The sequence below is a fragment of the Leuciscus leuciscus genome, assembly GCF_965113295.1.
Source record: "Leuciscus leuciscus genome assembly, chromosome: 18".
In the NCBI taxonomy this organism is placed as follows: domain Eukaryota; kingdom Metazoa; phylum Chordata; class Actinopteri; order Cypriniformes; family Leuciscidae; genus Leuciscus; species Leuciscus leuciscus.
In genome coordinates, this window is record NC_138742.1 from 8,939,748 (window position 1) to 8,955,197 (window position 15,450).

Consider the following 15,450-nt stretch of genomic DNA (forward strand, 5'->3'; position numbering starts at 1 on the left):
TTTACTAGGATTTTTTCTTTAATTTTAAGAGTAAACGCCCACATTTCTACGAATTTTCTTAGAATTTTGTCACTAGCTACTCTTTGCATTAAGATTCTTTATGAATACGGGCCCAGATCTAATGCACAGTATCTGAAGGCAGTCGTAATTGAAAATGAGTGACCTTCAGCTTTGGCAGCAACATCTGTGGCTCACTGCATGCGAGATACAAGGTGCACTGCTTGCTCACTGCACTAACAGGGAACACATCTGCCCATTTACTAAAGTGTGGACTGGCGATCTCTGCGTCTGATCAGTTTACTGGGAAACATTCTTCCCTAACAAGCAAAGAAAGCCGAGTCGTGTCCCCACAGCAGAGGAATGAAGTGCAGTAAGACACAATCGTGATTATTCTCGATCGTCTGGGGAGGGCAAGTGTTGTTTAAGGCAGTAAATATCACTGCAGTGTCATTTCCCAGCCATCCTCTTTGTGTCTGACCTCAGCTTGTGTCTTTTGTACTGCAGGAACGGCTGTTAAAACCTACAGTTTCTTCCATTCTTTTGAAAGAAAGCTATTGTTGCATCTGCTCTAGGAGGACGAGGAAGAAAAGAAGTGTTCCTCTCAGGTGAACATCTCGGCATGTGACAAATTGACTTGAGGTGGGAGACGGACGCCTCTAGGAAGCAACGGACTGCAGAAACAAAGCCTGAGAATACCAGCAGCGTTATGGCTAGTGCGGATCTAGGAGGATTAGACAGAGAGACATCAATTTACTGTCGCTAGCGTCTGTGCCGATCTGATTATGATCTTATTACCTGAATAGCTCTGCAGCTCTGTATCCTTGAACCTGTGATATTAAAGGATTAGTTCATTCGAAAATGAAAAATTTGAATCATCAGTCATTTAATCAGCAAATCATTCCGAATGCATACGGCTTTCATCTGTGGGAAATAAAATGGGATATTTTGAACTGAAGACTGTCCCGAGTTGCTCTTTTCCATATAAATGAAAATTGTGATCAGGGGATGATTAACACAAAAAAGACATTGTTTAATGTCTGTATGACTTGAGCACTATATTCCAAGTAATTATACTGTATGCTATTAAATATGATTTATTCAGCTACTCAACTATTCAAAATATATTTTATGAGGTTAAGTAAATAATAACAGAATGTTCATTTATTGTCCTTTTGACGTCTGTTTGCATTAGTTTGCCAACATATTATCCTTCTTTATTGGATCAATAGTTAATGCACAAAAATGTCTTATCCCAATTTTTTTTTGAAATGTCAATATAAAGCCTTTACTTTATTTTAAATATTTAAGTGGAATCATGACTCAATTTCAGAGTTTGCAATCAGTGTTATTATTGTAAACTAAAATTAAAAGAGCAAAAAAAATTTCATAAATAAAAAATAAAAAAGCTGAAATAAAATAAAATATAAATATTAGATGAAAAACTTAAACTTTATTTTAACTTTATTTTATTGCCGTTAATGCCAAGGCAAAATTTGAAATTAAATTAAATTAAAGCTAAATAAAAAACAAAAAAGCTACAACTTAAACTAAAATTAGCCAAGATGGCTTTCAAACTCATTAGCGAGTGCGACATGAGATGGACCTTAAATGCAATGTAACTTTAGATAAAAGTGTCAGCCAAATGCATAAATGTAAATGTGCAAACATTGACCTGGTGAACTTGGCATGGCTGCGGAGCAACTCAATAACTTTCCCTGTGTTACTGACGGCTCCGTCGGTCAGGAGGAAGAGCAGGCGAGGATGACCTTTCTGCATGGGCTGCTGTAGGATCCAGTTGAGAGGAGCCAGTATGTTTGTGCCGCCCATGTCAGCCCGGATCTTCTTCACGTGTTCGTAAGCCAACAACAAACTCTCCTGTGAAATAAATGTCAAAGGGTAATTTAGTACTGTCAAAATGGGCTTACAATAAAACATGGCTGACTATTTGGTACAAAAAATCTCTGCTACTTGACTAGTGAAAACTCTTTCAACACCCATAATGCACTGGGCATGTTGTCGTCCAAGGCCACTCCCAGTCTGCTCCTATTGCATAGGCTTGACCAGTCAAAAATAACCTTGCTTGAGTAGGAAATACTACTTAGCAAACTTTTAGTAACAATGGTGTCAACTTGTCTTGCTACGTTTGAAAGAAGAGGAACAGGGAGCACCTTCTGACCAACACTGACATTGTTTGCTATTATATCCACAGTGAATCTTAGATTTATGCTTAGAAAAAAAAAACTATTTGCCACAGAGACTTCTGAATAGACAGTGTTTTTTTATGCATTATGAAATCAGTAAGAAACTTTAATAGAAATTCATCATGTAAACCCAGACCTTTGCCACTGGATCCCAGCAGAAAAACACAAACATGGAGCATCTTGAGCGTCTCAGTGTAACTGGCGATCTAATGAGGGCAGTGATTGAGGACGCTGACTGTGGGTCCCTGCGGGTGACCTACCTCATCGTAGCTCTGACTGGTGGCAAACAGCGTTTTGAACTTGGATCCGAAGCCCACTATGTTGAATAAGCATGCTGGGAAAAGACTTTTCAGAATCACGACCATTGCGTCCTGTGAACACATAAAATGGGAAGGTCAACGTGAATGAGGGTGGCAGATAAGCAGGATAGATTTATTAGACGGGGATTCCATGATTCTGTATTTTGCATAACTTATAAAAAATTATATATATATATATATATATATAAAAAATTGTTTTACTGTAATTAGGTGTATATATATATGTGTGTGTGTGTGTGTGTGTGTGTGTGTGTGTGTGTGTGTGTGTGTGTGTGTGTGTGTGTGTGTGTGTGTGTGTGTGTGTGTGTGAATAAAACTATTTTGCATTACCCATTAAATATCTATTTAAATATATAAAAAATATATATATATATATATATAAAAAGTATATAAAAAGTATATATATATATATATATATATATATATATATATACTGTATATATACTGTATATATTAAAATATTTCCACTTATATAAGAAATGTATAATAAACATGTGTATACTGTATGTGTATCTAAAAATTATATAATCAATAAGTCATGATAACATGTTTTTCCATTACTTTAACTTTTAAATAATCTAACCCATTTCCACTTCATTTTTTAAGTTAGACAAGATTCAAGATTCAAAAACAAATGAGTTGAAATGACTTGTACAGCCAATTTGACTATACTTAAAAAATGTAAGGCAGCAACTGAACTTTTTTTTTTTTATAGTGATATATATTATTATATGTAAAATATCAGGTTCACTCTGAGTTTACATTTTTCATTTGACATGCTCATATTGCTTTAATAATACATTACAGCCATTACCAGATATTCTAGTAATTTGCCATGTAACATTTGCATATTATTTAAAGCAACTCACATTAAACTAATTGCAGTGTTTAAGTGCCGTGCTCGATGGCAGGACTGTACCCATCATAGACACTGAGGGTGGCATGTTCCCACAAATGTTTAGACTAGTGGTCGATCGCTAATGGCTTTTCAGCTGTCGCCCTTGCTTGGATTGAACCAGCAATCTTTGTCATCCAGACCTGATGCCAATAGACCGCACTGCATATTGAACACAAGAATTCAGATCTCCATTGTGTCTCATCTAAAGTAGTGGTATAATTTATAGCGCTGCTTTTCGACAGACTGACAGCGAGTACAGCAGTGAGTAATTAGCATGAGGTTATAATTAAGTTTGTAAATATGAATGTGATTATTAAAGAAGAGTTTTAGCATTTTTTGTGGTCTTACACTGTTTTGAATGATTCAAAAAAAACTAAATCACCGATTTTGTTATAATTTGCATAATAAAACAAGTCCACCTTCTCAAAGCACTTCCTTACACATTCAAACTGAACTTGAAACACAATTATAAAAGATATTTAGTTCTTAAAGGGATAGTTCACTTGTGAATGTAAATATGTAAATGTAAATATCGTAATTTACTGTGGAACACAAAAGGGGAACTTTTGAAGAATTGTATTTTCCCCCCATGCAATTACAAAAGAGTGGCTTTCAAGCTTCAAAGGCTCAAAAGAACCACCAAACACAATATTTTAAATCTTCTGAAGTCATACGACAGCTTTGTATGAGAAACTGTTAATCACTTCAAATGTTTTCACAAGAGTTGATGAGAGAATGTCTATTAGGATTTTCAATTAATCAGATGATTAACCAGACTGGATGATTCATTCACAAATTGCACCGATTCATTTCTCCTGTTCAACTCACTAAATTTCCACTTAAATTTCATATAAACATACTTTTATGATACTTTGATGGTGCTTTTGCATCTTTATTGGAATTTTGAAAGCCATTCACAGTCAATTCACAGCAAAGATGACAAGCACACTTTTTCAACATTTCTGCTTTTGTGTTACACGGAAGATATAGTCACATGAGGGTGAGTAAATGATGGCAAAATGTTCATTTGGATGAACTATTTCCTTTTAATAAATGTATCTTCCTTTCAGTGTAACTGGATACATCTGCGGCTGTCCTCTTGCACCCCACCACAATGGACATATGACATTTCAGCATGGAGCAAGTCTTCTTCAGGGTCAAGGATATTCTGGGATGATATTACCGCTAGAATGACCTGAGCCTTTAGATTAGAGCCATTTGGTGTCTGTGGTCGAAAGGGGAACGTCCTCAATCAAAACCACAGTGAGTCATCGCTGCCTCGTGCGTCACGCTGCACAGCCGTGTACACAGAGGACACGAGCACACACTCATTCACACATCTCTAATCTCAGCAGGGAGACTTACCAAGTTCAATTATCGTAGCTGCTTGAGCTATTCAATGCAACAAGCTGGCTATTTCATTACAGAGCCCCTGCAACAGGCTGCTCAAATGGGCTGATTTTGTTCAGAACAACATGATGTTCAGTAAAATATGTCTTTATTTCAATGTAGCAAAAACAGTAAAGCTAACTAATCTCATTCTAAAATGTTTAATAAAGTCCCCATATGGCTTTTTGTATGGTTCATAAAGATACATTACAATATAATTCTACCTTGTGTTTATTTAGTGGAAACATGTGAGAGACACGGCTTGATTTTAACATTTGCATGAAACCTGTTGAATCTGTTTTAGTTTAAATATACCATTCAAAAGTTAAGGCTTAAAGGGGACATATCATGCTAAATCCACTTTTTTAGCCCTTAAATGCATTTTGTTGTATATTTGGAGTGTTTAGAAGTACAGAAAAGTTGAAATTATTCTCTTCAGGTGCTTCGTTGATATCTTTATATTCTGTTTTGGTCATATTTTTCAACCTGTTCCGATTTTTCTGTTATCTATGACGTTTTTTTTAACTATTACGTCACAGTAGTTGCAGCGGAACTGCCAAATAAGGACATTGACTTCCGGCCCAACACTTCTAGCAATCCGCCATTTTTATTTCTCGCTGCAATTTTGTAGTCCAAGCTAAAGGATGCAGAACTTACGAGAGGGTAAGTTAAAATGTTCGGTTATTGGATGTAGTAACCCACACGCTTCATTACACCGTCTAATGTAGATGAACTGCCGCGCTTGTGACGGCGCATGTTTAACTGAAAGAACGAGCAGAGAGAGAGACCCGGTCGCGCGCGCACTCTCTCTCTCTCTCTCTCTCTCTCTCTCTCTCTCTCTCTCTCTCTCTCTCTCTCTCTCTCTCTCCGGAGCCAGGCGAAAATGTAAACAAGACACCGTCTCCAAACTAGGCGCTGTCTTGCTCTCTCTCCCTCGCACATATTAATCAACATAAATCGCCACGGTGGTAAAAGGTCGGAAGACCAAAGTTTCATGTGTAAATACAGTAACACACCATTTTGATACATCCATATGAAGACGTTGTTCTGCAGGTTCGTCGTCTTCATTTTCATGTCGCTCCGGCTCCGATTCTGGCTCGAACATGTAAGGCTGGCTGGACAAGTCTTCCGTTGTTGACATTTTGTTAATAACGTGTGAATAAAAAGTTTCTGTGCCGCTAGATAATCGTATCTCTGCTATCAAACTACAAAAATGGCCGAACGGGGTGGAGTTGAACCGAGTTTGGGCGGGGTATGAAGTGTCTCAATTGTATTTAAAGAGACCGCTCCAAAACGAGTTGCTCTCAGACGCACATCAGAAAAGGGGTAGAAAAGGGGCCTGTGGAGCTATAATAATGAGGAATTCAGACCCAAGCATTGCAGTTCCGCTTTATATAGACTACAAATGTATGATTTATATGTAAAAAGGAACGATTTAAAAGCATGATATGTCTCCTTTAAGGCTTTCGTATGGCATGTGTTCGGTCCATAGACTGTAAAAAAATATGGACGACGCCCCTTCGCTCTCTTCCATTGGTGAGAAGTGAAGCCGCCAGTGTCCCGATATGGCGCTGACATCTTGGGGCTTGAGTCTGCGCAGTAGTGATTTCGGGACCAGACCTGCGCTGTAGTGAGCAGGAAGTAAAGGCGCGAAATCAACGCCCCGCCCTTACTCTCGGTGTGAAATAATTAATTAGAGAAATTTTGATATTAAATTTAAAGCTCCAATCTCTTCAGTCCTCCGAAGATCCCGAAAAAAAGTATGTTGGTGCTTCAGTGACTACTTCGCTCAGAGAACCTGTCAATCACAGCTGTCAATCATGACGTCACACCACCGTTTTTATGGCATCAAATAACTAACTAAAAACAAACTTATTTTAAAAACAAACACTTTAGTTTTTATCATGCTGATGTAAATTCCAGTAAATGACTGAAACCACCTTCGGAAAAAAGATATTTGAAGTGTAATTAAATTGTTTAGTTGGTTCCAAGTCCCGTTGAATAACACGGCGAGGCGGGGTTTATGACCTATACTAGGACCAGTCACAAGGGTGGCGATCGAGATGTTTTGGCTTCACTTTTCAGGGCTTGTGCGGCACGCTTGGCTCGGTCAATCAACGTACTACTTACAGTGTGTCACTGATAGTTCTTTTTGTGCTGGGTTGGATCCTAGAAGTAGAAGCTAATTTAGTCCCCCCAAAATGCATTAATATAACTAAAATCGTTCCCAGTTCCTTTGGTGTGAACACGCCAAAAAGCAGGTACTTCCGCCAATCGTTATAGGAACTACAAAAATGTTCCTCCGGTGCGAAAGCCCCTAATGCATTTTTTAATTTCAGTTCTTCAGCAAAATCATTATGAATATATTGTAAATATTAAATATATTGCCCAGCCCTACTTGGTACTATGAACCTCAAGATAAACTCTCATGCTAAACTTTGCAAAATGTAACAGTAAACAACTTTATTACTTTAAGAATTTATAAATCTGTTTACTCCCGTAATCTACATAAAACCATCCAATCAGAGTCTCTTCGGTAAATAAGCACCGCTGTGTGTATATAAATACCCTTTTCCATTAATGGTCATTAACACGACTGAAGCACTTTGGGGTTTTAAACCCTTGAATAAATTAGGATGTCTTCAAAAGTTAATGAGCATTGGGAATGAGGGGCACAGTTAGCTTAACGCAGAAGCAGAAGCATCATACCTTAACTCGATTGATGTTGACCCCGCTCATGCTTCCACTGCGGTCAATGAGGAAGATGAATTCCCCCTGGATGCTCCGCAGGTCAGAGGTCGTCGAGCGGAGGTCTGGGCAGAAGTTGAGCATGACTACGGGGTTGTGGAGGATGTCTTTATGAAGCCTCTTCCGAATGATGTCCACCTACACAACACACACCAGCCAGTGACAGAGCCATTACTGAAGGTGATAATGGGTAAAGCTGGTGAATCTCATGAAAACATGCCACACATTACACAACAGAACTAAAACAAGTTATTTCTTGTTCCATAAATATGCCTTGCATTTATTTAACGGAGAAGTGTGAGGAACACATTTTAACAATTTACTTTGAATTTTTAACATTTGCATCAAACATTTTGAATCTAAGAGTTTTAGAGAGTAAATACATACAGTTCCGTTCAAAAGTTTGGGGTCTATAAATTATAAATAAATAAATAAATATAAAAATATACATATATACACACACACACACATTAGTGCTGCCAATCATATTTTTTTTGTATTAATCGTAAATTTTTCTGTAATTAATCGCGATTAATCGCGCCTAACATTTACGTTTTTTATATATCTTTATATTGTAATCATTTCACATTTAATCTCCAAATGATGTAGAAATAACAAAGACAGTAGCCTATATATTTTAAGTATTTGTTGAATGGCATCTTACTTAGAAAGAAGGCCAGTATCACCGAAACCAATTCTGTCTCTATGAAATAGATTTTTTCTCAATTTTACCCATTAATTATAGACATTCAGCATTACAGTATACTGTCAATTTGATCATTTATTAGGTTTTAAAATATATAACAACTTTTAAATGGCCCAGTCAGACCGGTTCAGAATTTTATTTTTTATTTTTTTTGTCTGTTCAAGCACTGTCTGAATATACATATATTTAAAAAAAAAACTTTTTTTATATAAGTATATACGAGTATAAATGTGAATATAAATGTGAGTTCTGTGCACTTGTCAGAGCTCAAGATCGTTTAGAGGATGGCAATGAGCCTATTGTGTACTTCTCTGAATAAAGTACTTCAGATTAGCAATGTATTTCAACCACTTAACATCACGTTTAAATTGGTTGGTCCATTGTACGTTAAATTACTTCTTGGAAATCTGCCATTTCTCTGCTCACTTACAAAATTAACCTTTGGAGGAAATAGCTTTCTTTTACATATATAAACGTGTCCTGTATAAAACTGAGCTTGCTTGGATGTGCACAAAGATTTTAATTTCCATGCTTTTTAGCTGCTAATCACCTGACTATTTTCAAAGTTCAGATTCAAGTACAATCACAGTCATTATTGTATGAAAAAAAAAATGACAAGAGCAAATGTAATTCAGGTTTGGAACAACGTGGGGGAATAAATGATAACAGAATTTTCATTTTTGGGTGAACAATCTTTTTGAGGATATTCAATGTTATTCAGCTCACTTCAGTAAAGGATTGATAGAGACAGATACTGAAGCTGTTAGTCAAGATCAGAATTTTTAAAATCTTTTACGGGTCATGGATTCCCCTCTCATGCTTTAAAGATTTAATACATCCCAAAGGTGGTGAAGTTGACTCTTATTTCGCTATGCAATAGGTAGAAACACTGTGGACTCAGCTGAAGACCTTTGACAGTTTCCATAGAAACCTCCATTCATTGCTGATCATTTTAGGGCTGAATGTTCTCTCCCCTCCTGTTGAGGAACAGCACTCACTTAAGGATGCAATTGAAGCTTTGGATTTAGAGTATGGTTGTCATTAGGCTAAATCTAACAGCTTGACGTTAAAAACCCCGGGATATTTTAGAAAATGACTGGAACCTACAAAAGTTTGGGATCAGCAAATTCTTTCTTTCTTTTATTTTATTTTTCGAAAGACTTTTATTCAGCAAGGATGCATTAAGCTGATCCAAAGTGATACTAAAGATATTCATAATTAGAAAATTGATTTCTATTTTAAATAAATGCTGATAATTTGACATTTTTTAATCAATGAATCCTTAATCATTTTTTTATTATGGTTTCCACAAAATAACTGAATATTGATAATAATAAGAAGAAGAAGAAATGTTTCTTGAGCAGCAAATCAGCATATTAGAATAATTTCTGAAGGATCATGTGACACTGAAGACCGGAGTAATGATACTTTTTTACTTTTTAACATTAATATTGATACATTTAATAATTAATAAAATATTACACACACAGCACACTCACCGGCCACTTTATTAGGTACACCTGACCTGTTCAACTGCTCATTAACGCAAATACCGTATCTAATCATCCAATCACATGGCAGCAACTCAATGCTTTTAAGTGGTAGACTTGCGCTGTGTCCGAAATCGAATACTTCCCTGAAACAGGGAAGTATGCGAAAAACAGTAGCCTACGCCAAAAGAGTAGTATGTCTGAATGCATAATATTCTAAAAGTAGGCAAAAAATACCCGGATGACCTACTACTACTTAAGTACAATATTCAATATTGTACTTAAATACTACTTAAGTACAAATAAGTACAATATTCTGATGATTCTGCAACATTCAGATGATAGGGTTTAGGGTCAGAATTTGGTGTAAACAACATGAAAGCATGAATCCATCCTGCCTTGTATCAAAGGTTCAGGCTGCTGGTGGTGTAATGATGGTGTGTGGGATATTTTCTTGGCACACTTTGTACCAACTGACAATCGCTTCAACACCTGAGTATTGTTGCTGATCATGTCCATCCCTTTATGACCACAATGTATCATCTACTGATGGCTATTTCCAGAAGGACAATGCATCATGTCACAAAGCTAAAATCATCTCAAACTGGTTTCTTGAACATGACAAAGAGTTCAGTAAACTCAAACGGCCTCCACAGTCCCAGATCTCAATCCAGTAGAGCAGATGTGGATGTGCAGCCGACAAATCAGCAGCAATTACGTGATGCTATCATGCCAATATGGCTCAGAGAAATCTCAGAGAAATATTTCTAGCACCTTGTTGAATCTCTGCCAAGAAAAATGAAGGCAGTTCTGAAGGCAAAACAGGGTCCAAGCATGATGATATTGCAAGATGTACCAAATAAAGTGGCGGGAGAGTGTATATATATTGTCCCTTTATGAAGCCACGATGTAATATATACTGTATAATATATATGATTGTATATATTAATTTTATCAATATTAACATTGAATAAATAAGTTAACATTTTCTGAATTCGAATGGTTGGAAATAATTAGATAAAATACAATTGTTTTATTCTATTAAGAGTTTTATGTTTCTCTTCAGGCTTACACGTCTAACAGTAATCTAATTGTGGGTAATCTAATAAAAAAAACTGCCATGATACTTTTAGGTACTTCTTTTCAGTGACCAAAATCATTCCTTAAAAGTATTTTAATCTGTTATATTACATGCTAATTTGCCAATGGATCTCTCTGCCCCAAACCACGACTTGAGAGCATTATTTCAAATAAGTACCACATCCTATTTAGTTTATGATCCTGGCTGTCAAAACGAAACAAGTCTCTTCTCGATTTCTTTGCCAATTATATGCGTCACGGACCACGGTGTTGAACAACTTCTTCAGAGTCTCAAGCTTGTTTTGCTCATTTTCGTCCTTGTAAAACACTCAGACTGTTTTCTACAACCCTCATTCTTACATATTCCTTCGCTCTGTTTCTTCCACTCACTGTCTTTTCATTACTGCAGTCCTTCTTCGTGGCCTTTATGTAGTCGCTCCGTCCTTTCAGATGCTCATCGTATTCCTCCGGCGTCATGTCTCCGTCTTCGATGAGAACGTGTGGCAGATGGGGCTCTATGCAAAGAAAGGAAGAATTACTCTCTTTTGTACAGCATAAAAACCTCTCAGTGTGGAGGCACAACAGTCAATTATGGCAGCAGACGATGAGTTACATTACTACCAGACATGAAGGACTCCCATGGTGGCAGTATTTCTTAAAAACAGCAGCTGGATTGGGAACAGAGAGTGTGTTGGCTCCTAGTGGGCCATCAATACAGCTGAACGTTTGCCCCCTTGACTCGGCTTTCTAATTAATTCAATTGCACAATACTGGCCTCGGGTCACCTGCGGAGTGAGGCAATCTTATGAGGCATCGTGAGATCCATTTATGCCTCCCAGACACCGATGGAGGTTGAGATGCATGATGGGGTGGCTGAAGAAATATAGAGCTCAACTAAACAGTGCTTATAGAGCAAGAAATGATGTTATATGGTTGTGGGCCTGGGAATGATGCTTCAATAGCCTCTGATATAATAAACAGCCTCTCGTTTGGACAAGCTTTCAGGCACATGGAGAGATTAGCACTGGCTTGTTCTCAAAAGGCAGACTCTATTGTCCAGTTAACACAGGTCAGAGTGACTGTGATCTTGTTTGTCTGTCCATGGGGACCAAATGCCCTGACAGAAAAGGACATTGCTGGGAAGGTCCAGAAAGAAAACGGCTTCATAAAGGGACTAAAAATGAGTGTGGTGTTTGTCGCCACTATAGGCGTTTGCAAGGGAGATATGGTTACAAAGATGTTCTCTGAGTGGTTTTTAGTGTTGTTTAAGAATTTCTAGGAATGTGAGTCATAAAGAATTGAATTCTTGAACAATTCTGACTTCTTAATGATTATTTTAGGACTTAAACTGGAAATAAGAAATGCAATTGCATTGCAAAATTATGAGATCATTTCAGTAATAATAAATACATTAAAAACAATTCTTGCAAAATGCGCTACACAAATATTTGAATGACTTTTCACAATCTTTTTATGTGGCATGAATGCAATCCAAAAACTGGTGTTCACTAAATAATAAACAATAATCAACTAAACAAATTAAACATAGAATTTATTGTACAAAACTCTCAAAATGACAGATCAATTTATTGTGTTACTCACTGAAAATATGCTCAACAAGAAATCAGTAGTCGCCTTGACAACGTTATTAACTGAACAAGGCATTTTGCATTAAGTGAATGATCAAATTCAAATGGACAAAACAAACTAGTGTTCCTTAGGACAATTAAGACAATAGTTGAGAGAACCTAAAAAATGAATGCATCAGCTTGACTGAAAAGTTTATCTAGTTGCGCTGTATACTTTCGATTCACTAAAAAGAACTAGCTCAACATTGTCTGTTTCGAACTGTAGATTGAGATCATGATATACAATTATTGTATTGATGTGTGTTACACACCACTGGGGTAGATGAGTATCTCCACAGGGCAGTCGTAGGTGTACTTGTCTGCCAGTGTGACCACAATACTGGTGGCAGAGCGAGCCGAAGGGTCCGCGTCCGCACGGATGGCATGTGAGGGGCTTTCCACACCTGCACAGAGAAACTTCTAAAGCATCTAAAATAAGCAGGAGCAACAGACGTTAGACCACATGCGAGGACTAAACCGTTCCGCAGCTCCAGCAGGAAGATGCATACTATGTATTACATCTGGACAATCAACACATTGAACATCATTTGGGCTTGAGTCCCAGCTGAAAGACTAGCATGTGCTGCACTTTACATTTATCAATTTGGCAGGAGCTTTTATCCAACGCGACTGAATGTGTATTTCACACTGAAATGTTATCAGTGTGAAAAATCAACTCATCAAACTATCCACACATCATACATCATTGGTTTTCTAATTATGCATTTATATGGAAGCTTATTTTCACCACAGAATAAAAAATAAAAAAAGGTATTTTTCTCCCTTTTTTTCTTTCAATTCTGAGTTTATATCTCACAATTTTGACTTTTTTTCTACTATTGCGAGTTTAAATATTGCAACCGCAAGTTATAAACTCGTAATTGCAAGTTTGCATCTCACAATTCTGTTTTATTTTTCTGTTTCCTCCACAGAATAAAAAAAAAGGTAATTGCAACATTTAATCTCACAATTCTTACTTTTTTTTACTCACAATTGCAAGTTTAAATCTCACAATTCTGACTTTTCTTTTTAAGAATTCTGAGGAAAAAAAGTGTAAATTGGTAGAAAAAAAAAGAAGAGAATTATGAAATTAAAATCCGCAATTATATATATATATATTTTTTTTATTCCGTGGCAGAAATAAGCTTCCACATGAATGCATAAATGTATAATATATTCTGTCAATTTTGTGCACTTTTATAAGTCAGAATTATAAGAGATTTGCAATTACCTTTTTAATTATTTTTATTCCATAGTGGAACTAAGCTTCCATAAATTTGCCAGGCAATTTAATCGAAATAAAGTTGCAGTGCATTCATGATTTTAAACATTTCACATGTATTCATATTTATTTGTGTTCTCTGGAAATCAAACCCATGATCAGGGGTATCAGGGTTGTTTAATCCAAGACTCATGCTTGAGGATGGAGGAACTGACCTGCGAGTAAATACGGTCCTCTGATCTCAAGATGGAAGTTGAACTCATAGTCAATGGAGTTGATGGTCTCTTCCTCCATCAGAGCAGCCAAACACACACCTAAGGCCGTCTGCTCGTGTGTTCCCTGTGCACAATGATGCTGATCCCTCCTGAGACAAATCAGCAGGTACACATTCAAGCTTCATTTTCAGTTCAGTTTCATTAAGTCCTGAGGTAAATAATATGACTGTATAATATGAGCTCAACTTTCTTTCTTTTTACGAAGGAAATAACAGTGCTTACAAGGCAGTAAAAGAACAGTAGCAATGATTTAAAGGATAATTCAATCAGAACTGAAAAGTCTTATCATTTACTCATGCCGTTCCAAAAGTGTACAAAACTTTCTTCTGTATAACATGAAATAAGATATTTTGAGGAGTATCTGTATTTTGAGGAATGGCTCCTTTTTTTCCTGCTCTGTTGAGCAGCAGACATCTCAACTATACTTAAAATTCCTCAAGGATATTGAAATTCTGTCATAATTTACCCATGTCATTCCAAACTCACTTTCTTCTGTGGAACATATAAAAATATATTTTGTGTTGCATTTGTTTTTCATGCAATGGAAGTCAATGGGGTCCAAAGTTGTTTGGTTCCCAAACTTCTTCGAAATATTTTATTTTGTGTTCCACACAAAGTCATACAGATTTGAAACAACATGAGTGTGAGTAAATGACAGAATTTTCATTTGCGGTCATTTTAAGGTTGGTCTTGTGATGTCTGCATAAATTAAATGCAGCTACATTGAGATTAAATATAGATGCAAGGGGGAAAAAATCAGTATGCAAATAAATACAAGAAAGAGCACCAATCACAATTCAGTATGCCGATATCAGTACACTGATATTACATATTTTTAATGTTAAACATGTCAATGTAAGTCAATGGGAGATTTTTAAACTTTAATCTTAAATTTCCTAAAAAGTTTAACGTTTAGAAAACCCGAAAATAGCTAAAGCTGAAATTATCTACCAAAGACAATTTGAGACTTTAAATTGCAGTCTGTATGTGAAGCAGTTCAAGCTGAATGAATTGCAGAGTTTAATACTTCTACTAAGGTTTGGAGTTTAGAGCAGAAGCCAGAATGTTTGAGGATTATAAATACAGGATTGCCATTCAAATACAATAATTATCAAAATGTTAAACCTTCTAGCAGTGCTGGGCGAAAACGCCTGCTCCTCTTTGACAGAACGTTGGACTCTTGGAGAGCAGACGGGCGGTGAGGTTACCCGGATTCCACCGTTAGTGAGTGTGCTGAGCTCCGAGGACGTGCTGACCAGTATATTAATGGTCTCCAGAGGGGGAATGACCCCTAGACTAACCACCAGCACTGTCCTCTCCTGATCCTCGTCCAAAACGATATGTCCTGCGGCAAGATGATTCATCAGTAAAGCCTCTGAAATGTACAGTCAACGTCAATGAAAGAGCTTAATAGGATTTTGCGTGTTAACTGAATTCAACAGACACCGTGACAGGGCTTCCGTTTAAGCTCTGAATTGGGGATTAACTAAGAT

General features: G+C 36.8%; 1 protein-coding gene across 2 annotated transcripts in view; it reads right to left on the reverse strand.

The window, feature by feature from the left end:
- vwa5b1 (von Willebrand factor A domain containing 5B1) overlaps positions 1–15,450 on the reverse strand; it is a 46,535-nt gene that overhangs the window by 21,851 nt on the left and 9,234 nt on the right. For both annotated transcript variants that reach the window (XM_082144736.1, XM_082144735.1), the window contains 7 exons: positions 15,083–15,302; positions 13,898–14,046; positions 12,733–12,864; positions 11,223–11,347; positions 7,518–7,694; positions 2,462–2,572; positions 1,673–1,875 (listed from right to left, as the gene is read on the reverse strand). In XM_082144736.1, the coding sequence (XP_082000862.1) occupies positions 1,673–1,875; positions 2,462–2,572; positions 7,518–7,694; positions 11,223–11,347; positions 12,733–12,864; positions 13,898–14,046; positions 15,083–15,302 (1,117 nt within the window). The remainder of the gene's footprint in view (positions 1–1,672; positions 1,876–2,461; positions 2,573–7,517; positions 7,695–11,222; positions 11,348–12,732; positions 12,865–13,897; positions 14,047–15,082; positions 15,303–15,450) is intronic.